This window comes from Zalophus californianus, chromosome 10 (genome assembly GCF_009762305.2).
Source record: "Zalophus californianus isolate mZalCal1 chromosome 10, mZalCal1.pri.v2, whole genome shotgun sequence".
Taxonomy (NCBI): Eukaryota; Metazoa; Chordata; class Mammalia; order Carnivora; family Otariidae; genus Zalophus; species Zalophus californianus.
In genome coordinates this window covers 56,670,430-56,696,970 of record NC_045604.1, presented here as the reverse complement: position 1 = coordinate 56,696,970, position 26,541 = coordinate 56,670,430, and the positions used below count along the sequence as shown (strand labels likewise).

The window sequence follows — 26,541 nt, the reverse complement described above, 5'->3', positions numbered from 1 at the left end:
ACTCTCCCAGACTACTTGGGCTAAAATTCCATTAATTACTCTCTTGGTATACAGGGTTCCCTCACTTAAACCCGAGTTTTAATCTTGAAAACCCATATATTTCTTTATTTTATTTTGTTATTGAAGTATAGTTGACATATATTATATTCATTTCAGGTGTACAGCAGTGATTCGACAATTCTATGTATCATTCAATGCTCACCATGTAAGAGTAGTCACCACCCGTCAACATATGTTATTACAGTATTATTGACTATATTCCCAGAAATCCATGTATCTCTTAAAAAGAGAGGTAGACAGCTTCTACTTATGATAACCTCATGGCACAGAACATTAAAACATAGTAAAACACTCTGAGCTGGCTCTGTCAGCTTGCTTTATACATATCTCAGCTCTCTCAATCATAATCAATGTGGAACAGCAATTCAAGAAGATGGGTCATTTGTTTCAACTTTCTCCAGCTCATCAGAAAATCCCCATTCTCACTCTACCAACTACATTGTCTTCACTTACATCTTCCAACTACCTCTCTTTTAATTATTTCTAATCTGAAAACTCCTGGCTGTGAGAAGGGTGGATCAAAGTAAATATATATATACTATATGTAGGAACACTTCAAATATGGAGGTATTATCTCTAGATAACCTATTAAAATGTATTATGTTAAGGAATTTACAAATCAAATTTTTAAAAATTCAAAAGAGAGAGATGGACAAAAGACTTAAATAGGTACTTAACTTTATTAGCCATAGCTAACTGGCCAATAAATACAAACAGGTACTCAATTATTAGTCATTAGGGAAATGCAAATTAAAACCACCACTCTACAATTAAAGAGACCAATAATGTCCAGATATTGGGGTGATATAGAAGAACTGGAACTTTTGCACATTGCTGGTGGGACTGAAAATTGGCACAACTACCTTGAAAAACATATTGGTATTATTTACTAAAGCCAAACATATGTGGACCCTATGACCCAACAATTCTAGTCCTAGGCATATGTCTAATAGGAATGAATACATATATTTACCAAATGAAAGGTTTAAGAATGTTCACAGGAACATTATTTATAATAGCCCTTCTCCTATCAAAAAAAAAAAAAAAACCAAAAAAACTCCTATTGTCTACCAATAGTAGAAAGGATAAATAGTATATTATACAGCAATGAGAAGAAACACACTTTTTAACATAGATGAATCTCACACTATAATGCAAGGCAAAAAAAAAAACTAGATTCTATAAAGTTCAAAGCCAGGCATAAGTAATCTATATGCAGTAAAAGAAAGGACAGAAACCAATTTGGAGAGGGTGATAAGGACTGGGAGGTGACACAGGAAGGACTTTTAGGGTGATGGTGATGTTTCATTTCCTTATGTGAGTGGAAGTAACATGGGTGTGCTCATTTTGAAAAATCATTGAGCTATATGTTTCTATTTTTTTTATGTATGCTATACTTCAAAAAAGTCTATTAAAATAATACAAAATGCACATATATTATACCTGTACAGGAAAGATTGAGATTAGAGTGTCTTTTTAGGCTTCCCATACTTTGCAAAATTTCTATATTAAAGCTCTAACCCCAAATGTGACTTAAATTTGGAGACAGGTCTATAAGGAAGTAACTGAGGTCAAATGAGGTCATAAGGGTGGAGTCCTGACCCCACAGGATTAGTATCCCTATAAGAAGAGACACCAGAGCATCAAGCGTGTGTTTGTACTCTATCGCTTGTGCTCTCTGCCCTGTGGGGTTGTGATGACACATCAAGAAGGTGAGCTTCTGGAAGCCAGGAAGAAAGGCCTTAGGAGGAACCAAACTGGCTGGCACTTTGATCTTGTACTTTGCAACCTCCAGAACTATGAGAAAAAAATATATATTTTTTTTGTTTAGGCCACCCAGTCTTTTTGTTATGGCAGCCTAAGTACACTAACACAAGGTTCTAGAGAACTTGACGATAACAGAGTAACATTAGATTCAGATAGATTTTGTATACAATGTGGAAAACAATGAATCCTGGCCCCTTAAAAACAACACAAATGTGAGGGAAAAACTCTATCCAGCCCTCATTGTCCAATACTGTAACCATAGCCACTGTGGCTAATTAAATACAAAATACAGATTCTTAGTCCCAACAGCCACATGCGTTGGGCAGCACAAATAGAGAACATTTTCTTCAATACAGAAAGTTTAGAGGACAATAATGGACCTAGGAGGGAATAGGATGCTTTGAATGAGCTTCCAAATGAACCTTCCTGATCAGAACTCAAGATATTAAAAAAAGGGTTTGCACAAGATAGGAGATCTGATTCAATCAACACAAAGCTCAACAGAAAGAAGATAGAATATTAGTATTTCATGATTGCAGACCTTTTATATTTAAAAGTGTAAACTAATATCCTGTTTATATATTAACATAAAAATAAATTAAATTATAATTTACCATTTAGCAATTCAATGAGTGCAGGGATTATCCCAGATTTGGCTAGCAGTGCGGCACAAGAGTCATCCATAGACACAGTTCCGATCATTATGACCACTTCTAAGACAAGGTCATCTTCTGCAGCACCTAGTCAAGTCAAAACCACAGAAAATTTTCACTGCAATGTCCTGATCTAAAACCATTTATATTACCAAAACTTCAATGCACAGAATATTGTAAGCTACTAAATCAGTTCTTATGAATCCTTACTTAATATACTTATAAATTTGTCCTCTTCCCCACATTTCTAAGCTCAATGAAGACAGTTCATAGTGGTGGGGGAGGGCAGTAGAGAAGTAAAGATACATCTCTGAAAATACAAATGAATGACAATGTAAACACAGAAAACAGAAGAGTCATCTGAATGGCTCAAAGAACTTTCTGTGTGCATTAGATACGGTATTTGGTAAGTTTAAAAAGACAGGATAAAAAAATAAGCAGGATAGGGAAGGGAAACTAATATTAAGGAAACGTATTGTCACAAAAAAGCATACATACATATAAGAGGAGACCTAGTGACCACCCTTCTGGGAAGAAGAAACTCGAACTGGAGCTGACACTCAAAAGGTATAGGAAGAAAACGTGTAGCCTAGTATAATACTGGTCACAAAAAACTGCTCAAGCAGCCTTATCCACAATAGAAAGAAATAACTTAATAATTATGCAAAAGGGAAATACTAAGCACAGACCTGGTTTTAGTTTATCCTTGAGGTACGGAACTAACTTGTACTCCTTAAGAACCAGTTCCCAGTCTAAGTCTGGAATGGTCAAATTTGCAAGAGTTCCCAAACATTCAATCACAAACTCCTCTTCCTCATCATTAGAGATCTGGGCTGCAAGGTCCCCAACATAATCCTAAATAAAAGAGAATTTTAATACAAATTTTAAAATATGATTTCTGCAGAAGAACCAATCAGATAATGTAAACCACAGGAAGAAAAAAAGAAGTATCAAACATGATTCTCGTTTTAATAATCTTAAGCCAAATTGCTACAGGAGCCATTAGTTTAAAGTTATTTATTTATTTATTTATTTATTTATTTTTAGTAATCTCTACACCCAACATGGGGTTCAAACTCACAATCCTGAGATCAAGAGTTGCATGCTCTTCCAAATGAAGCCAGCCAGGTGCCCCAGAAGCCAATGGTTTAAAAGGCAAGAAAACTGGAGTGAGGATGGAAGGGTTAGGGGTAGGGATCATAAAACAAAAACAACTTTAAAACTTAGATTGGGATTTCTAGAAGCTAAATTTACAAGGAAGTTGGTAACAGAAGAAGCAACTTGGGTCATGAGTTAATATTGGATAAGAGCTCAGTAAGAGTTTTATTTCCAAATGTAGCACTTTAAAGCTTTAATTCTCAGGCTATTTTAATAGACAGAAACAAAGAAACTATACTTACAATAAATAAATTTTTAGTTGGTCCATCATGCTGGGAAATATTCCTAATCATTTTCATCAGCAATGGATCCTTGAACTTCAGAGCCCTCTTCATGAGCATCTTCAGCCCATTTCCTACAAAAAAAACAGAAGCCTCCTCCAATAGAATTAAGGTTCATTTAAGTTTAATGATTTTTTGTTGTTGTTTATAGTTCTCAAAAAAAACCCCAATTTACACATGGTAAAATGCATGAATCTTAAGTGTATAATAAATTAATTTTGATAAATTTATGCCCCTGGGTAATTCATACCCGTATCAAGATATAGAATATTTCCATTCACTCCAGAAAGTGCCCCTTCTTAGTCAATTCTCTTCCTCAAATGTGATCGCTTCTCTTCTCCTTTTCCTCTTTCTCCACCTGTTTTCCTTCTCTTTCTTCTTTTTAAACATTGATTAATCTTACCTGTTCTAGAATTTCACATAAATGGTATTACACAGTATGTGCTGTTTTGGGTGTGGAATAGGCACAAATTTTAAAAATGTAAATACTTTTTGACCCAGAAAAGTTGTACTTCTAGGAATGTATTCTAAAAATATAAAATGGAAATATGAAAAGTTTCAGAGAAAGGAAAATTACTGCAGCATGGTTTGTTTGTTACAGAAAAAAAGTGGCAGCAAACTAAATATCCAAAATATCTGATTAAATTCTAGAAAATCCCTTAATGGGTTATTTTGCAGCTATTAGCAATTACATTTTATAAAAGTATTTAATCACATGGAATGAGATTTAAGATATTACTAACTTAAAAAAAAAGTCACCATATATAGATAGAAAAACCCCACTTTAGTTTAAAAATATACAGAGGCATTTCACCAATATTTTACCTATCATTATCTCTGGATAGCAAGAGTAAAGATTTTAATTTTTTCCTATTTGCTCATTTGTCATTTTTTTTAAAACAAACACGTATACTTTTCAAATAAGAAAAAAACTATTTAGCAGACTCCAAAATATCATAATGCATGACAAGCTATTTTACTAAGTTATTATGGAAACAAATACCTAATATATATTTTTTCTATTGAATTAATTATCTTACACTGTAACACACTGTTTTGCAAATAAAAAGTTTTGGTTAATGTTTTTAAAATTCAAATTTCAATTAAGGATAACAACCTGGTTTATAAAATGTTACTAAAGGGTGTTTCTACACATGACATAACAGTATTTATTCTGAATCTATACGACCTTCAAAGATGAGAGCTATAAATTTTTAAAACAATTTAAAAATAGGATTTACATAGCTAGTATAATTCTTAATTCCTAATTATTTCTTTTCCATTATTTGCCAGTTGCTATGATAGAGGTTATCTATGAAGCTCAAAGGCACTAACCTTCACAGATAAGTTGTACATTCCTTTTGTTAGCAGCAAGATTAATGCAGAAAGAAATGAGTTCCAAGTCAATTCGTTCATCTGAACATTCAAACAGCATCTTCATTAACTAGCAAAAAGCACAGGGAATATTTTATTCAAAAAAACAAAAACACCAGAAGTATTTTATTACAATGTATTATCTTAGATCCTAGGTTGGGAATAATATAATACAATTATATTTCTACTCATAGAAGTGGTAGGCTGTCACTACTGACTAACTGAATGAATTAATGGCTAATGAACTACAAGATGTTCGGCATTAAGTATAAACTACCGAGTACAGTGGAGAATACAAGAGGAATATTAGATATAGCCATTGCATTTAAGAAATTTAAAATATTGTGTAGAAGTAGAGTATTCTCAGCAAAGAAAATAGCTTGTGCACGGTTATAAGGTAAGGAAGAACAAAAGAAGGCAAACATGGTTGCAGTGAGTCAAACAGTGTTCAGAGATAAAGGTTAAAGCCAGATCATGAAGGGTTTTGAAGTACATGTTAAAGATGTGGGGCTTCATTTTAAGGATACTGGGAAGCCATTAAAGGCTTCTAAATAAGTAAAATGTCAGGATAAGATTTGTGTTTCAAAATGATCTGGCCAGTGTGGAAAATAGACTGAAACAGAATAAGAAAATGTGGGAAGACCATCTAGGAAACTAGAGGAAAAGTCCAGGTAAGATGATGACTACTTGTGCTGGGTGGGGCTGTGGGGATAGAGATAAAAGGTTGGATTAGAGATATATTTAGGAACAAGAATCAAAATGGGATTTAATAAGTGACTAGATGTTGGGGTTAAGGGAGAGGAAGGGTCAAAAATGACTCCCAGGTTTCTGTACTGAGCAGCAACATGGATAGTGGTGCTAACATTTTCCAAACAAGAGAAATAAGAGTAGAACTTTAAAGGGAAGATAGTAATATTGGTTTAAAATATGTTGAGTTTAATAAGCTGCTTATGTGATAGTCTGGTGCAGATATTCAGTAAAAGTTATAAATGCAACCCTGAGTTTAGAAGAAATGTTTGCCCTGGAGATTTAGGAATTGTCATATGTGGTTGATGGACTGAAGCTGTAGGCTAGATCCAATCATTTGGGCATGGGTAGAAAATGAGAAAAGAACTCTATTAATGATAAGAGAAAGAGAAGGTAGGTCTGAAAAGCAGCAAACAGAAAAGTATAAATCTAGGAAAAGGTAGGCTACCTAAGCCATCTATCAGTAACCTAGATTTGTCATGATGAAAGACAGTTGCTATATTAAAGGAGAAATGAACAAACTTTATGCTATAGGTTTGAGAAGCTAGTCTTCTATTATTGGTAAATCAGCAGATTAACTTAGTGTACATTATGCAAAGATATTTTTCTCAGGCGCCTGGGTGGCTCAGTTGTTAAGCATCTGCCTTCAGCTTAGGTCATGGTCCCAGGGTCCTGGGATCGAGTCCTGCATTGGGTTCCCTGCTCAGCGGGAAGCCTGCTTCTCCCTCTCCCACTCCCCCTGCTTGTGTTCCCTCTCTTGCTTTGTCTCTCCCTATCAAGTAAATAAATAAAATCTTTAAAAAAAAAGATATTTTTCTCTAAGTCAAATTGCTAAGACATAGGGAAGTCAATCCTACAATTTATTACCTTAGAATTTATGTCATGTCTCAGAGCAATACCTTTTTAGATCAACATGCCTTTGTGACTCCAGCACAGTGCCTTATATATAGTAAGTGAATAATAACTATTTGTTGTCTGGTTAGACCCTATTCTGTTAAATCTTGTTTTATTTATTCTCTGTGTTAGTTTCAGATAACTTTTAAGTTTCAAAAAGGATGTGTGGTTAACATAAAAAATCAACTGCATTTCTGTCTGCTAGCAATGAACAACTAGAAATCAAAATTAAAAACACAGATCCAGAGCACCCGGGTGGCGCAGTCCATTAAGCGTCTGACTTGGTCTTAGCTCAGGCCTCGATCTCAGGGTCGTGATATCGAGCATCGTGCTGAGTCTGCTTGAGTTTCTCTCCTCTCCTGCTTCCCCCATAACTCTCTCTCTCTTTCTCTAATAAATAAATCAATCTTTAAAAAAAAAAAATAAGATAAAAACACAGATCCACTTAATAAATGCTCCAAAAAATTATACCTAGGTAGGTATAATCCTAACAAAACTATACTTTTGGGGCACCTGGGTGGCTCAGTCATTAAGTGTCTGCCTTCAGCTCAGGTCATGATCCCGGGGTCCTGGGATTGAGCCCTACATCGGGCTCCCTGCTCAGCGGGGAGCCTGCTTCTCCCTCTCCCACTCCCCCTGCTTGTGTTCCCTCTCTCGCTGTCTCTGTCAAATAAATAAATAAAATCTTTAAAAAAAAACCCAACTATACTTTTATATATATACTATATGCTGAAAACCACCAAACACTATAGCAGGTGAATAGCTGGCAATGTATCACACTTTTTTCCAGAGGGCAGCTCTTTAACCACAAATGTTGCTACTAATGGAATTTTTATATAAAGAATCATTAACACTAATAATATTACAGAATAAATTCTATGGCAAAACTAAAATAATCTTAATCTATAGGATATACATTTACCAGATTTTGCTACCTATCTATATATTAACTAACAATTAAAAGTAAATTATAAATTAATAAAAATGTAGATGGCAATCCTCCAATTAATATAATTAGTATGTTTTTCATACTCGAATTAAAAACTTCCTATAGATTTTTCCAAACTTTTATTTAGGCAAGAAATTTCTTTACAATAACAAAAATCTGTTACAAGCAAAATATGTTGCTATTTACTTGAAATTAACCTTGTAGTATGAAAATAGCCCTTACAAATGGGGTTAGAGGTGATTTGTTTACAAGCTGAGGGGTTTTGTTTCTTGTTTTGTTTCTGGTAATTTTCATGTTATATCCGTGAAGTAATAAGAAACTAGATTTTTAAAAAATAATGCACAGTTTTGAAATCTTATCCAACTATCCCCCACCCCCGCCAAATCAAGAGAAATCAGGACTAAATGTGAATGAAATGTATCATGATATAGAATTAGTTTTTCATAATAGGAAAGAGAAACACTTCAATTTTAATTAAAGCATTCACATTTTAAAATAATAGTTTTGTTCAAACTCCATGTGCAACATTATGTCTCTAATTTGATTGCTACCCATGGCACTTCAAAAGCTAAGTGTAATTGCTGACAACTAGGAAATATTAAAACTAGATTTGTTCTGTTTTAACTATGTCCATTGTCATCTTTTACTAATTTAACAGGAAAGCACTAAAAGGGCTTCAGCCTGTGCAATGAAGAGGCAATAGCGTTCAATCAGACAAGTCCCATATTGAGTATCAGATACCAAAGACCCATGACTGAAATCACTGTGTCTAGACTCTCTGGCACCTGACTTCACTTATTTACCAGTGACCAGAGGCCAACCCCCACAGCTCTCTGCATTCACATACACCTCTACTGCCCCCATCCCCCCACCCAAACATCTTTGAATGATTATGGCAGAACTTTGCATGCCTCAGGAATCTCTTCTGACTGGCTACTCCCTAACTCTGCTGTTTGAAGTGATGCTCTGGTTTCTGAACTTCAGCAGATAATGGCAGGCAGGAGCAAAGGGGGCTGTCAGAAAGGACGTTTACCAGCATTCAGCTAAAAAGAAGCATGTAGATCAAAGAGGGGCCAAATAGGACAACTGTGGTGGAAAACATGTGGATCACTATGAAGATTCTTACACACTGTTCTACGGTAAAATATTAAATAACACCATGACATCATTACCTAAACATGTACTTTGATTGGCTATTCGAACACCAATAAATATTTTTATATGCATCTGGATGGCATTTACACGTATTTAAACAAAACATGCATCTTAGAAGTCTAAATAACAATGAACTGTTAATGTGTACTTTTAACTATTATTACAATATGACTATTAACTCCTGGTTATCCCTAAGTTTGCTTACCTGAAACAATTCACCCACTGAGACCATTAAGATCATATATAAAGTCAGACTTGCCCTGGACCCCAAATGTTACAGAATGGTAACATAATAGGGGAAAAAATTAGAATATACTGGATAATTAGACGCACAACAGTACAAAAGAAGAAAAGCAATATAAAATTGGGAGAGATTATAAAACATATTGAACATGCAATCACCTACTTTGAGTGTCAAATAATTTACAAAAAATTCTAATTATAGATCTATCTTATAAAATGCATATAAGAAAGGCAGTATTTAAACTGGACTATGAATAGATCGAAAATAATGTGAATGATCTAATATTTTACTAATAGTACCTTACTTTTGTATAGTGTTATATGGTTTATAAATCTCCTTTACATAAATATCTAATGTAATTAAAGAATATGACCATACTCCACAAATTTTTGAAATGAATATGGATGACTACTGAACCACTGCTTTCCTACTTTCAAAGTTATTTTAGGCTTTTCATTTGAAAATCATTTGCAATACCTGACAGTTTTTACTAAACAAAAATTAATGTGCATAATTTCAAAGTTAACCAAGTAATACGTTAACTCTAAGATCCAAACCTCAGATACAGCTTTATTTAATAAGTAGGTTAATCAGTTGCTGTCACAAATAGTTTATTTACTTATTTTTTTAAAGATCTTTTATTTTGGGGCATCTGGGTGGCTCAGTCAGTTGAGCATCTGCCTTTGGCTCAGGTCATGGGTCCCAGGGTCCTGGGATTGAGTCCCATATTGGGCTCCCAGCTCAGCAGGAAGCCTGTTTCTCCCTTTCACCCCGCTTGTGCTCTCTTTCTCTCTAATAAATAAATACTTTAAAAAAAGACAAAAAAAGACCTTTTTATTTTTTAACGATTTATTCATTTATTTTAGATAGAGAGACCAAGAGAGAAAGAGAGAGCATAAGCAGGGGGAGGGGCACAGGGAGAGAGAGAATCCTCAAGCGGACTCAACGCTGAGTAGGAACCCGAGGCAGGGCTCAATGCCAGGACCCTGAGATCATGGCCTGAGCTGAAACCAAGAGTCAGATGCTCAACCAACTGATCCACCCAGGAGTCCCAAGACTTCATTTTTAAGTAATCTCCACACCCAGTGTGGGGCTTGAATTCACAACCCTGAGATCAAGAGTCACACACCCTATTGACTGAGCCACCCAGGTGTCTCAACAAATAGTTTAAAGCTTTACTAGTTTTAAAGTCATTAATTTGAGTAGCCACTATCTCTGAAAGGAGTATCTTTTTAACTTGGGAAGGAAGCTTGGAAATTGCAATTTAATCCCAGATTTCCTTTCCATGATTCTGTTACTCTATAATGAATTTGGTACTGAGTGGCAATCAAGCCATGTCAAGTTTTCCCTAAATATGTCAAAACTGAGCCCTATGAAGTACAAGTTACAGGATGGATAGCACTTTAGGACCAAATGTATTCAAGAGTATCATTTCGTTTCTCAAAATATGGCCTCATACTAAAAAGCTTCAGGATGTTTATGATGTAATTTGGTAACATCACCTCACTATTCCTATAAGGGTTGAATTTTTATAAAAAAATAATAAAGGATGTTGACTACTAAATAAGTTTTGGAAGATTTTGTTCATGAAATATAGTTCATTAATGTTCTGAAATCTCCCATTGCAGAAATGTTTTATGTTAGAAAATTATGCCAAAAAAACATGCACAAATATTGTTCTTGAAAAGGTATGGGAGAATTTTCTACAAAGTTTTCAATTGCAATAATAATGTGGCAGAAATAATCTAAACACGCTCTTATTTCCACTTCTTTATTTAAAATAAAGTTTTATGTCTCATGTTTGAAATTATACATTTAAAAAGAGGATAATTCCAAATTGAAGATTTAACAAAATAAGTTTTCTGTTCCTTTTTATTTTATATTTCTTTTTTATTTAGCATTATTTTCTTTAAAATCTAATCTGGATGAAAACAGTCAATCTAGACAAGAATATTATTTTTTTTTTGGCTGCTTTCCAATTCATATCCTGTAGTCAATGAAGTTCTGACACTAAATGGGATTGGAAAAGGAACACCCTTTGAAACTGCAAAGCAGAAACCCTTGGAACATATGGAGTGAGACCGTAGTAAATCACCTGTAATCTTCCTTTGACACGGCTACTCTTTTATTGAAAACTTGTTTGACAAAGAGTTTGATTACACTTCGCATTGGCTACAGTCTGACATGTGTTATCTCTATAAGAAGCTTTGCCTTGTTAGATAAGATATGCTGTATATTCTTTGAAGAATATCTATTTCCTATAAACATAATTAGTTCATCCTCTTGATATAAAAAGCTAAGAAATTACCCTTGAGAGTTTATCAGTTTTTTAATTGCATGTATATAAAGTATAAAATTCTGGAATAGTAAATTCAATCTTAGGACCATCTCACTAATTTGGAATGAATAAAAGATGGGCAATTGGAATAAAAAGAGAAATTATGGTCTATTTTTTACTACATATCATCTTTCAAGTAATATACACTTAATAACTCACATTAGACTAACGAGGAATTGCCTAGTAGGAGTCTTAAGAGGAACTACTTTAGTAAGTGTAACTTACTATTTATATTCCTCTAAAGTGTTTTCTTTTTTTAAATTTATTTTATTATGTTAATCACCATACATTACATCATTAGTTTTTGATGTACTGTTCCATGATTCATTGTTTGCGTATAATACCCAGTGCTCCATTCAGTACGTGCCCTCTTTAATACCCATCACCAGGCTAACGCCTCCTACAACCTCCTTGCCCTCTAGAACCCTCAGTTTGTTTCTCAGAGTCCATAGTCTCTCATAGTTCGTCTCCCGCTCCAATTTCCCCCCCTTCATTTTCCCCTTCCTACAATCTTCTTTTTTTTATTTATTTTATTTTATTTATTTTTTAAAGATTTTATTTATTTATTTGAGAGAGAGAGAATGAGAGATAGAGAGCATGAGAGAGAAGAGGGTCAGAGGGAGAAGCAGACTCCCTGCCGAGCAGGGAGCCCGATGAGGGACTCGATCCCAGGACTCCAGGATCATGACCCGAGCCGAAGGCAGTTGCCCAACCAAGTGAGCCACCCAGGCGCCCCGCTACAATCTTCTTATTTTTTAACATGTACGTATTATCTGTTTCAGAGGTACAGGTCTGTGATTCATCAGTCTTACACAATTCACAGTGCTCACCATAGCACATACCCTCCCCAATGTCTATCACCCAGGCACCCCATCCCTCCCACTCCCCACCACCCCAGCAACCCTCAGTTTGTTTCCTGAGATTAAGAATTCCTCATATCAGTGAGATCATATGATACCTGTTTTTCTGACTGACTTATTTCGCTTAGCATAATACCCTCTAGTTCCAATCATGTCACTGCAAATGGCAAGATTTCGTTTTTTTTTTTTTTTTTTTTGATAGCTGCATAATATTCCATGGTATATATATACCACATCTTCTTTATCCATTCATCTGTTGATGGACATCTTGGCTCTTTCCATAGTTTGGCTATTGTGGACATTGCTGCTATAAACATTGGGATGCACGTACCCCTTCAGATCCCTACATTTGTATCTTTGGGGTAAATACCCAAGTGTGCAATTGCTGGATTGCATGGTAGCTCTATTTTCAACTTTTTGAGGAACATCCATACTGTTTTCCAGAGTGGCTGCACCAGCTTGCCTTCCCACCAACAGTGTAGGAGGGTTCCCCTTTCTCCACATCCCCGACAACATCTGTCATTTCCTGACGTGTTAATTTTAGCCATTCTGACGGGTGTGAGGTGGTATCTCATTGAAGTTTTGATTTGGATTTCCCTGATGCCAAGCAATGCTGAGTACTTTTTCATGTGTCTTTTGGCCATTTGGATGTCTTCTTTGGAAAAATGTCTGTTCCTGCCTTCTGCCCATTTCTTGATCGGATTTTGTTCTTTGGGTGTTGAGTTTCATAAGTTCTTTATAGATTTTGGATACTAGCCCTTTATCTGATATGTCATTGGCAAATATCTTCTCCCATTCTGTCGGTTGTCTTTTGGTTTTGCTGACTGTTTCCTTTGCTGTGCAAAAGCTTCTTATCTTGATGAAGTCCCAATAGTTCATTTTTGCCCTTGCTTCCCTTGCCTTTGGCGATGTTTCTAGGAAGAAGTTGCCGCGGATAAGGTCGAAGAGGTTGCTGCCTGTATTCTCCTTTAGGATTTTGATGGACTCCTGTCGCACATTTAGGTCTTTCAACCATTTGGAGTCTATTTTTGTGTGTGGTGTAAGGAAATGGTCCAGTTTCATTTTTCTGCATGGGGCTGTCCAATTTCCCAACATCATTTGTTGAAGAGACTGTCTTTTGTCCATTGGACATTCTCTCCTGCTTTGTCGAAGATTAGTTAACCATAGAGTTGAGGGTCCATTTCTGGGCTCTTTCCTCTGTTCCATTGATCTATGTGTCGGTTTTTGTACCAGGACCATACTGTCTCGACGATTACAGCTTTGTAATAGAGCTTGAAGTCCGGAATTGTGATGCCGCCAGCTTTGCTTTCCTTTTTCAACATTCCTCTGGCTATTCGGGGTCTTTTCTGATTCCATACAAATTTTAGGATTATTTGTTCCATTTCTTTGAAAAAAGTGGATGGTATTTTGATGGGGATTGCATTAAATGTGTAGATTGCTCTGGGTAGCATTGACATCTTCACAATGTTTTTCTTCCAATCCATGAGCATGGAACGTTTTTCCATTTCTTTGTGTCTTCCTCAATTTCTCTCATGAGTATTTTATAGTTTTCTGAGTACAGATTCTTTGCATCTTTGGTTAGATTTATTCCTAGGTATCTTATGGTTTTGGGTGCAACTGTAAATGGGATCAACTCCTTAATTTCTCTTTCTTCTGTCTTGTTGTTGGTATAGAAATGCCACTGATTTCTGTGCATTGATTTTATATCCTGCAACTTCACTGAATTCCTGTATGAGTTCTAGGAATTTTGGGGTGGAATCTTTTGGGTTTTCCACATACAGTATCATATCATCTGCAAAGAGTGAGAGTTTGACTTCTTCTTTGCCGATTCGGATGCCTTTTATTTCTTCTTGTTGTCTGATTGCTGTGGCTAGGACTTCTAGTACTATGTTGAATAGCAGTGGTGATAGTGGACATCCCTGCCGTGTTCCTGACCTTAGGGGGAAAGCTCTCAGTTTTTCCCCATTGAGAATGATATTCGCTGTAGGTTTTTCATAGATGGTTTTTATGATATTGGGGGATGTGCCCTCTATCCCCATACTCTGAAGAGTTTTGATCAAGAAAGGATGCTGTACTTTGTCAAATGCTTTTTCTGCATCTATTGAGAGGATCATATGGTTCTTGTTATTTCTTTTATTAATATATTGTATCACATTGATTAATTTGCAGATGTTGAACCAACCTTGCATATGCCTCTAAAGTGTTTTCTTAACATGTTATTTTTATTGTTTACTCTATATCCTGCAATTTTGCTTTTTCTATTTTAGAAAACCATTTTATAAACAATAATGTAATATTAAAAACCTGCCCAACCAGGATTCCAATCATCAGATATTCAAATTAGTGGAGCTCAGTTTAATAAAGATTGATGGCACAATAGTGATTCCGTGAATGTAAATTCCCTAAGAATAAAATGTGTTTAATATGTATAGAATCTCTACCCTTACAACATAATGCATATAAAAAAATCACTAAACTCCTTCAAGACAAAGAGACCTAACATATGAAATATATCAAGCAACTGAGTCATAGCAAAATCTTTCTTAAGAACAGTACTGTGAAGATAAAAGAATTTTGATAAAGCATTTTCCCATCTGAGAACACAAAGCATTTAAAATCACTGAGCATAAATAAAACGAAAGGGCAAAGTTAGGAAATAGTTTTAATATCAGAAAGAATTAAAATAGTTATATTTCATATTTAGATCTCATTTATTTTATTTATTTATTTTTTAAAGATTTTATTTATTTATTTGACAGAGAGAGAGACAGCCAGAGAGGGAACACAAGGAGGGGAAGTGGGAAAGGAAGAAGCAGGCTTCCGGCTGAGCAGGGAGCCCGATACAGGGCTCGATCCCAGGACCCTGAGATCATGATCTGAGCCGAAGGCAGTTGCTTAACCAACTGAGCCACCCAGGCGCCCCTAGATCTCATTTATTAATCCTAAAAATATTAACATGCTAATGGAAAAATTGGTAAAGGACATGAATAGTTTATAAATAATGTGGATAAGAAACATACAAAAAAATGTTCAACCTTATCAATATTCATGGAATGCAAATAAAAAACAGACACTCCATTTTTAGAGAAATGATATCAGTCCATATTGCTAAAAGTGAAATGCTAGGAAACTGCCCACGTGTCATCAACAGATGAATGGATAAAGAAGATATGGTGTGTAGGGATGTGTGTGTGTGTGTGTGTGTGTGTATGTGTGTGTGTGATCAGTCATCAAAAAGAATGAAATCTTGCCATTTGCAGTGACATGGATAGAGCTTGAGAGTATAATGCTGAATGAAATAATTCAGTAAGAGAAAGACAATGATTTCACTCATACATGGAATTTAAGAAACAAAACAAATGAGCAAAGACAAAGAGAGAAACTGATGGCTACCAGAGGGCAGGTGGGTGGGGGGATGGGTGAAATAGGTGAGAGGGATTAAGGAGTGTACTTGTGGTGATAAGCACTGGGTGATGTATGGAATTGTTGAATTATTATTGTACATCTGATATAACACTTTATATTAACGACTCTGGAATTAAAATGAAATAAAGGAAAAAAGTGAAATGCTAGTTGGAAATACAAACATGCCTTCTTAGAAGGTAATATGTCAGGTACAAAAGTGTTTATACCTTTTGACTTCGTAATTCTACTTTTAGGAATTAAAGAAAAAAATCAGAGATGTGGATAAACATTTACATACTATGATATTTATTCCACATTATTTCATTCGTTTATATATGTTTACTTACATCTATTTTTATGTGATAAACTGAAAAAACTAGACATATAATTTAACAATTTTTAAATTATGATACATTTATGTAATAGAATATTATACAACTATTAGAAATAATTTTGTAAGACTGTTCAATGAAATGGGAGAATACACTATGATCTATTAAGTAAATAAGGTACTATATGATTACATATAACATTTAATCTCAATATATTATTTTTTTAACTCTGCAGAAGGAAATGTACCAAAATATTAAATGGTTATCTCTGGGTCTGGGATAACAGAAAGTTATTTTCATTTTTTACACTGCTCTGTACATTCCAATTTTCTATCACAAATTCAAATTATTTTTAAGAGGGAATTTTTTAAGGAAAAATGTATCTGGCAAATCAAGAGAAAAAAGTGAAAAATACCTATTTTTTTATTATTATTATGTTCAGTTAGCCAATATATACCTATTTTTTTAATACTTAAAAAAAAAACTTCAACCACTTACCTGTGGTATACAGTCAGTGTATGCAAACATTGATTTAAAGCGGTCATCCATGCTTATGTGGTAAAGGACACACATTGCTATTTGTTTGTAGTTTTCATTACCTGGGCACAAGAAATCAAGGATATGATTAAACATGGATATAATGAATTTTTTTGATATAACACACTCAAATTAATACATTAAAACTTTCAAACGATTAATCCTAATTTAGGAAATATTTTGAGCTCCCTATTTCAATCCCAAAGTTTGGAATACACTGTCTGTGAAATATCACTAATATCCAAGAGATAACATGTATTTTGCAAGGTATGTTTGTGAAAAAAAATTAACCACAAACCAAAGAATTTATCGTTTTCAATAGCCTACTATAGAATAGATCGGGTCACTGGCCTCCCCACTCTTACTGTTCCATCAAAATATGTGATTAATACAGTTCTTGACAGTGATGATGTATGCAAAATAGTAAGTGAAAAAGTGTATTTAATTCCTATGAATCAGAAACTGGAAAATAATCTAAATGATTTAAAAAGAAGTACAACAGTATTTGTAACGTTAAAAAACACATGACTATAAAACATTAAGGGCTGCCTCAGAACTTCAGAGGTCAGGTGATCCTAGCCTTACACACCTTGAAACTGAGAAAAGAGAAGCAAATCATATATTATAGACTGAAAAATAAAATGGGACTCATCTATCATGCAATCCTTCCACTTAGATAGGTCTTATTGTAAGGACCTATTTATGATCTCCAAGTCAGTGACAGAACTAGAATTAGATAAGTTGTTTAACTAAAAAGTTTTACTCAAAATAATATCCTGAGAAAACTTTGAAGATATCTGGAGTTTAAAAAAATCAAGCAGGTAAGTGAATTTAATTGATAAATAGTGTTTGAAGATTTTAAATATGTTCTAACATGGAGGATAAATTTAGTACCTTTATCCTTGTGTCTACCATACCATAAAATTACTAAAATACTTAAGTGTTTTTTAAAATTGTTTTAGATTCTGATTGAATTTTTTCAAATATTAGGCATATCTTTTAAGATGGTTAGAAATTCTTAGAGGATACAAACTGGTATTCTCACAAGGCTTAGTAGAGCACATGGAAGTTTCCCAAAAAATACCTGCTCAATGATTCTATTTTTAGTATTTAAACAGCATAATGACTGTAGTTAACAATCCTGTATTGTATATTTGAAAGTTACTAAGAGAGTAAACCTTAAAAATTCTCACCACACACACAAACACACACACACACACACACACACACAGTAACAGTGTGAGGTGATGGATGTGTTAACTAACCTTATTGTGGTAATTATTTTGCAATATATACATATATCAAATCATTACATCTTATACCTTAAAGTTACATAAAGTTTTGTCAATTAGATCTCAATAAAGCTGGAAAAAAGAGCAGTGTTACATAAAAAAATTAGAGGCTAAAACAGAAGAAATAGCACATTTATTCAAAGACAGAAATTACTAAATTCTAAAAACTCCAGATTTGAGAAAAGTATTTTAAGGAGTTACAGGAGGTTCTTCACAAGTAAGTAAAAAAATATACTGACCCTTTATCTCTAGCTCTTTGTTTTCCTAGATCTTATATGTTAGATAAAAAAATATGTCATGTGGTAAAGAAGAACAAAGTGAATCTTCAAAACAATCGGTCAAGTATATATTATCATCCCTATGTTTCAGATGAGGAACCTAATGCTTAGAGAAAAACAAATATTCGCTACACAGCCTTGTAAGTGGTTGAGCAGGGATTTAAACTCTGATTCTAAAATCTTCACCAGGTTATGTTATGATGCCACTCAAATATTTTTTATATCATAAGATGAAATGGCCTTCTAAGTAAGATGTTACTATTGGGTATAAAAGACTGATCTATACTGACATATGATAGAATAAAACATATTTTTGAAATAGATTTTTTAAAAATCTGGACTTTTGCATTTTTTAAAATTGGCTAAAGCCTATTGCCTTTGGTTTTCAATATCAATATAAAAATAACTCCTTGGGATAAAACAAAAACAATAAAATCCATTCTTCATCAGATGAAAACATACTAGTAAACATTCAAATTTAACTAAAAATCTGTGAATTCACTAACTCAACCACTTGGAATACAATGCATGAAGAAGCTACATTTTATATGTGAAGTAACGGGATTACTTATTTTATCTGATATTTAATGTCTTTTTCTCTATATTATAATTTATAGAAAATTTGCAGAATAAAGAGTCCACATCAAATCATTTCGGTAAATTTCAGGCCTTTTCTAGTACTTGAAAAACTTCACTATACAATCTATGGAGAAGACAGACACTGAATGAAGGAGATAAGCTCTAAGGATATTGACCCTAGGCTTAGATGAAAAGGTAAGATAAAATAAAAAGAGAAAGTATACCTAATTTGAAGATGAAGCTTAGTAAATGAGAAACACAAGTTAACTGTAGAATACACACACACACACACACACACACACACACACACACAAAGTATTTGGGGGTAATAATTTTTTTGGAGGAAGATGTAATGCAAAAACTGTGAAATTACTCCAAAAAGAGAAAAGTAGAGACAAACTCGGTGCTCCCAACTCCAACAGTTTGTTTTTGGGATTTAAGCAATCTAAATAGAAAAGATTGATAGATATTAAAATAAAGCACATTTTTTACACTGCTGAAGGCATTCACTTATACTTCTAGTATAAAACACATTTGCCATAGGAAAATAAATCTTTGTACAACTTTTCATAAGATGTAGATTAAAAGTGAAAAATGCTAACTCTATTCTCTAAGGAGGAGGGTATCCCTTAGGGTTTGGTCAGATTATACTTCATAGTATTAGCTTTTTTTCCAGGGATTGAGATACTTTTAAATCTTTTCATGTAGGGTCCTTCAGCAAACTCTCATGTTCTGAAGGCAAGTCTCTTTCCCTGCTAGTTTCTAGTTTCTTTCTATATGTTGTTCAGCTGTGGGCATGTTCTAATCCTACTTAATTTTTACAAAATATTATCTTTTTAACAAAATATTATTTGAAGATATTTTCTCTATGTAGTGGGTTTACTGAAAAGTAGGATTTCAATGCATACAACTTAGTAAATGGTAAAAGAAACAAAGAGAAATCATTAACCAATAAAAAGATTCTTCAACATCAAAGTATATCACCAAACAAATTAAAATTCAATGTGGAACTAGGAATGAAATACGAAGCTATTCCATGCTTGAGGAGAGTCTATTGCTGGTATCAATGAAAATGAGTCTAAAAAGCAATAATCTAAGGTGGTGCATCGTTCACATAAGATGAGAGAAAAGAAAGATTCATGTTTAAGAGATCTATACTCCATAAACTAGGTAACAAGGAAGATCCTTTAGATCTAATGATAATGTATATATAATGATTATATATATATATATTACCTTACATACATATATATAAGATCTGTATAGATATATATAGATATATAGATAGATAGATAGATAGGTAGATAGATATACATATCTTCCAAAGGGTAACTCAAAGGATATGCAATAGAATAGGAAGTCTAGAGAAGAGTCCTTAAATTATAGTTATTTCTAAAAAACAGATAAAAGAAACAGATCTCAGCAATAACTTACATTACTTATTTTTACACAGCAACACTAAATATCTAGTTTCAAGAAGCAGAATGGTTCATTCTGCAGCCAGTCCTAAGTCTGCTCTTGGGTGCTTTCTTTTTGTCTTCCCTTCATACTCATGGCCAAAGATGGAAGCTCCTTGCAGTTCTCCATACCTTCCTAATTCTTCTCTATCTGTGATCCTCTTAAAAAAAAAAAAAATCTCTGAACATCTTCCCAGTTTCCCATAATCTTTTGTTTACCCCATAATCTTTACCTAAAATGATTATCATGCCCTAAAGCATGCTGAAAACTAAAGGGATGAGGAAACAGAAGCTGCAGGGGACCCAGGCTGTCCTGAAAGACTGTGGACAGCCATTCTTTTTATAACCATAGTTCTTTGAGAAAAGAGGAAAGAGAAAGGACTAAGCAGAAAGCAATACTGTTCTTATTGTATGGTAAGCATACATTTTCTCATTTACTCTTCTAGCAAATGAAGAGGTAGGTATTCTCTTCGATTTGGAGATGAGGCAATGATATTCATCAAGCCATGATATTCCTTCAAAGGAAACACCGCTGTGATTCTGAGATTCAAATCTAGGTGTGAACTACAAAGCCTGCTCATGGACTTCCTATTAAGTCTTCCATGAGGCAGCAGAGAGGTTGAAATCAATAATGCCAAGTAAATGTAAGTGACTATCATCATTCCTTAGTGACACAGTACAGGAAGGAGATAAAATTAGGATGACTCTATTGGATCTGGGAGTCTTGGGGAAGAGGGGAAGGTGGCAGAAGAGCAGAAGAGAGAAGATGAAATGCTGAACAACAATCAGTTATTTATTGGAGGACCTGTGCCCAGATACAGTAGATTCTGAAGGATGAAAGAAGTTTCTGACAGGGACAAATTGCATTATCCTCCCAGCAGTTTTGGGAACTAGATCTTTAGCAGTTCTGAAACTCACTTTCACTAAATTGGACAAGAACTGCTATCAAGTAGTGTTTGATTTTATGAGAAAAACAAGGTGCTCTTAGAAGCTTAAAAGGTGCGTAGAGTGGTTAATAGGTAGTATATCATTGTGGTTAAGAGCTCAGGCTCTGGAGAGGCAGACCACTGGGGTTCAATTTGTGACTCTTCCACTTGCTATATAGCCTGTGTTTTTAAACTCTGTGCTTCAGTTTCTTTCTGTGTGTGTGTGTGTGTGTGTGTGTTTGTGTGTGCACTTCAGTTTCTTCATCAATGAAATTGATAGAACAACTGTACCTAACTCAAAGGGTTGTTATATAAGGATTAGTTAAGAGAATTCTGGTAAAGCAATTAATACTGAGTCTGACACAATAATAAATCTACTCAATAAATATAGTTTCTTATTCTTTGAATAAGAATGTTTTTTTTTAATTTTTTATTGTTATGTTAATCACCATATATTACATCATTAGTTTTTTGGTGCAGTGTTCCATGATTCATTGTTTGTTCATAACACCCAGTGCTCCATGCAGAACGTGCCCTCCTCAATACCCATCACCAGGCTAACCCATCCCCCTACCCCCTCCCCTCTAGAACCCTCAGTTTGTCAGAGGGGGAGACGAACCATGAGAGATGATGGACTCTGAATAAGAATGTTTTTTGATTTGACCAACAGAACACTACTATCACGTCCCCCTAAAACATATGGTGGGTTTTTCTAGTCTCAAGATTAGATCGTAGTTAGAAGAAAAGCAGTTTTGAGAAGCAGCCGAGATTTTTCTAAGATGAGCCAGACAGGGTTCAGAGGTATATTCTGAGCCTGTGGCTGAGCCACTTGTCCTTCTATTCTACTCAGTCACTTTCTAAAAAGCTCTACTATTCCCAAAGTTTGGACTTAGGAGAGTTACCTCATACTACAAGGCTCCACTCAGTGACCCCTATCTCATAAGAACCCTTCATCATTCTCTCATTCTTACAGGGTTATTATAAATTCCTTAATAAAAATAAAACTTGAGAAAATAACCAAAGTATAGATTTAGTACATGTGCCCCCTCTACCACTACCACAAACACACTGTGAATCTCTCTTCTTTCTTCCATGTTTCTCTATCTGTAATGGAACTTAATTTCACCCCTAGAGTAGGAAATTATAGAGGTGATCAGCTACCAAGAAGATGCAAGAACACAGAGAGAAGTCTGAAAACACTGAAGACAAACTTCACAATTAGGTACGTTACTTATCTTTAAGTAGCATATCCCATGCTTCCCCCCTTGTTTGGGCTAAGCACAACTGAACAAAAGAAACTGGAATATGACTGACATTACACCAGAGATATATTTTTTTTCTTAAGGAAAGTGTGAAGGGAGGTGATGACATCTGAGGGACTACAATATTGTACTCAGAGGTCACTATAACACAGGTTGTTGATATGTCTTCTAGATTTTGTCTGGGTAAAGTTTCCCTAGAATCCAATCAATTTACAAATATCTATAAAATTGACTTTCTTCTTTTTTTGTATTTATTTAGGGAATTCAAAAAGATAGAAACTGACATTGTCCTCTTATTCAGAAAAAGATGTAAATATTCTATAAATGATCTTGTTACGCATATTACCTTGTCGATTCTAATTCACATCTTATGGTTACAAGTCACATATTTCCTTTCCCCTCTAAAGAACTGCAATATATGAATGAAGATTACAGTATAAATCACAGGTGTCTTATTGACTGAATCATTAATGATTATATAAATGATTAGGTGCTTCATGAAAATACAGCCTATAACTTTATGGCATCTAGCAGATATTTGAGAGCTGTAACAAAAGGACAAAGTATTTTAGGACAAAAGTGTCTACCTGGAATGGGAAGATGTCTGGAAATAACCTAAATTCATCTCTTCAAACACAGCTCCAAACAAAAAGTAATAGCTTTCTGGCAGTCAACATTTATTATTACTTAAAGGCTAATTTGCAGATCACATAGCAATAAACAGCCATTAAGAGAGATTAAATGGTCCAAGTAAAATTAAGAGCTTATCCTTCATTATAAACTAATCATTTTCTTCATTCATTGGAAGAAAGGATTTCTGAGTTCTTAAAAATAAACCTCAAAAAAATCTTGTACATCCTAAATGAATTTGGGGCCTTAGGGTATGATTTTCCCATAAGAATTCATGACTAAGAACCATAAACTGCAGCTAACCAGCTATGATTCCTCTACATCCTACAAATGGCAGGCATTTCAAAAGGACTCCTTTAAGACTTACAGACATCAATTATTCCCAACTAAAAACAGGCTGCCAATAGTCTGTATGCTGGCATAGCACCAAAGGCCCTATGAATTTTGAGCAGAGCAGTGAAAAGACTGAATATTTTGAGAACTAGGTCCTTAATGACTAGAGGTGGATTAGTCAAATCTGTTCAAGTAATAAGGCCAGGGTGGAAAAAAATGGCCTAGTCATTATGATTCCTTTGGTATTTATGGTAATAAACATGAATCATGATGAACTCACTGGCTATTAAATGCAGAGGTCATAAGTACTTCGATAGGATTTCCACAGGAATTCACCGTTAATTAGCTGGATCATTATTTGAAAGTGTTACTGAATTATCTTAGCAGTTGTGCAGCCATTCCCCCAAAATTGGTCATTCCCAGCTGAGGGCAGTTAATGCCTTAACAAACTGGTCATTAACTCCAGTAACTGATTTTGTGGGAATTATTGCACTTATAAAGTACATTCAAGAGGGTTTTTTTTCCCCTCTTTTTTAAAAAATCTGCAGCTGTAGTTCAGCTGGAGCAGCTGAAGGAGAAGAAAAAAAAAAAAAAAAAAACAGTTCTCCAGACTGCTCTCATGATCGATTTTCTGCCAATTAAAGGGCAAACGCACGCTGATGGGTTTTGAATTTTAAAATGTCTTCGGTTTTTCATCTCTGAAGTGATTAGTAAAAACACCAGTTAGTTACTAATTTTGTAAGACACTTGGGATTTTCCATTCACAGTTCAGTCAAGCAGAAATATGAGTTTGAACACCAGAACTCAAAGCCAAATTTCCGCTTCTGCAGTAGGACCAGCCCAACACTTTGTAAAAGCAGAGTGAGAACACAAGTTATGGGCCACATTATTAGCCAGATTCTCATTCTCTTCTGCACTCCATGTCTTCATTCAAAGTAGAAAACCCCCTTTGAAGTCACAAAGGCCCCATGAGAAGATGTTATATGTCCAGTATGATTAGACAGCTTTAGTTGAAACTTGAATTTGGAGAGATCAATTTTTAAGATTGCAACTATACTGGATAGTTGCCTATTTCAGAATAGATTTGTTCACAGTCAAGTATAGTAAAGATTTGAGATGAATAGATAAAAACCAAGAGTTTTTACTCATGAGCTGAAGGGTGAAAATTACAGAATTTTATAATGATCAGTATGAAAACAAGTATAATAGTTTTGTGATACAGTGTTTCATGGATGACTTTTGTGTCCAATTACTTAATTTAAAAACTATAAGAAACTGAAATTGTAAATGTACCATTAAGCTCAATAGCTCAGTCATATTAGGAGGTATTTACTAAGTAAGTACTCTAAAATCCAACACTTTTGATGCATTTTTATTTGTTTTCTGTATGTACAACTGTACATTTAGCCATGTAGTTTATTTTTCAAATATTTTCAACATGTTTCAATTATTACCTTGTCTGTAGTAGTCTTTTATTACATCCAGGACATACAACAACAATTTATTTATAATACACCCTACAAAATGTGCACACTTATGGTACAAAAGATAGGGACCAAAATAAAGCCCCTAACAATGACTGCTTTCTGGCCTATAGGTCCACACCGCTGACTTAATGTGCTTTGGTCAGCTTTTACCATGTAGAAATGGAGACACCCCAGGCAAAATTCACACACAGAGTATTGGAACCAGCTGGTGATAGAAGAATCCTAAGAAAAAAGGCTTCTTGATTTAATTGGGAAAACAGGAGGAAGCATAAATTTTACTGCCATTAATAACTTCAAGCAATCTTGATATGACTCTACCTCACCCTGACGGCTAAACATGTGCTTTTTGTTAAAGTGTTTGCCACATCTGACCCCTATTGTTTGCTCACTTGATCAGGTAAGAAAATGTAGGTTTATTTATAGGATAAATGAGGCCTATTAAAATTGAGAAACAGTGCAGTAGTCTATGAGGAGCTGCATACTGAAACAGATGTGTGAAATTCCATAACAGTTTTGTAATAAACAGGCCAAATGAAAAATTTTTAAAAGTCTACTTTAAGTTTCTTAAACCGTCATAAAGACAACCTAGTTTTTAAAAAGTGGAAAACACCTCCTAATTAGAAAACATATTATTTTGACAATTTCCAAACAGTTTTTAATAAACAAGCCAAAAAAAGGCCATTTACCAAATTTTATTTCTTAATTTTAGGATGCTTTTGATAAAATAAAAATTAAGTCATATTAATTATAATGAAAAATAAATTAACAGTATAAGGGAATTTCAAAGATGTTCAGAACTTTTTAAATTTTCTTTTAAGAACATATGACAGAATGGTCAAAGGAAATAACCCTTAATTTTTAAGTGATCAAAGTTTACAGTCCAACAGTATCTGCTCTGGTGATCTGCCCACAATAAGGGAAATCAGACTTGTCTCAACCGGAAGAAATCAAACATTTATCACTTAACTCTTGACCTGGTCTGACTCGCTACATGCTGATAAAATCTTTCTACAGCCTTGGAAAATGCCCTGAAACCCAGATTACCTAATGTAATCTAGATCAAGATGAATCAGGTGCCATTTTTACTCTCAAAACTATTCTGGGTCTACTCACAGAATGTAGAAGCATTCATATCCATTTAGAACACCTTAGAAACCCTAATTTATCTTCCAGTGAAGAGAATATGGTCTAACATTACTCTGACTAAAATGTAGGTCTTTTTGAAATGATTCATGTGGAATTGTGAAATAGGCATGACAATGTGCTACTGAATCTCCAGAATCCTAATTTTACTGCCATAACCAATAAAATTAGTTGCAGCACAAACCAGCCATGTAAATTAGCATGCTTCTCAACTTTCAAATTCAGAAGAATAAAAATTTATACAAATTGGAATCTGAATCAAATTTAAATTATGGACCAATCTTTCATACTAGTCACATTCAGTGCTATACATGTATCAGTGACCTGGTGTCTCTGGTGATTAAAGGGCAACTTGAAGAAAGAAGTCTGGGCTAATGACCTTTTTTAGTTAACTTGCACA

General features: G+C 34.4%; 1 protein-coding gene across 3 annotated transcripts in view; it reads right to left on the bottom strand.

Moving 5' to 3' along the window:
- The window catches only part of KIFAP3 (kinesin associated protein 3), a 205,754-nt gene that overhangs the window by 55,377 nt on the left and 123,836 nt on the right, over positions 1 to 26,541 (bottom strand). For all 3 annotated transcript variants that reach the window (XM_027612528.1, XM_027612529.1, XM_027612530.1), the window contains exons 11-15: positions 16,716 to 16,816; positions 5,255 to 5,363; positions 3,881 to 3,993; positions 3,170 to 3,335; positions 2,442 to 2,567 (exon numbers count right to left, since the gene is read on the bottom strand). In XM_027612528.1, the coding sequence (XP_027468329.1) occupies positions 2,442 to 2,567; positions 3,170 to 3,335; positions 3,881 to 3,993; positions 5,255 to 5,363; positions 16,716 to 16,816 (615 nt within the window). The remainder of the gene's footprint in view (positions 1 to 2,441; positions 2,568 to 3,169; positions 3,336 to 3,880; positions 3,994 to 5,254; positions 5,364 to 16,715; positions 16,817 to 26,541) is intronic.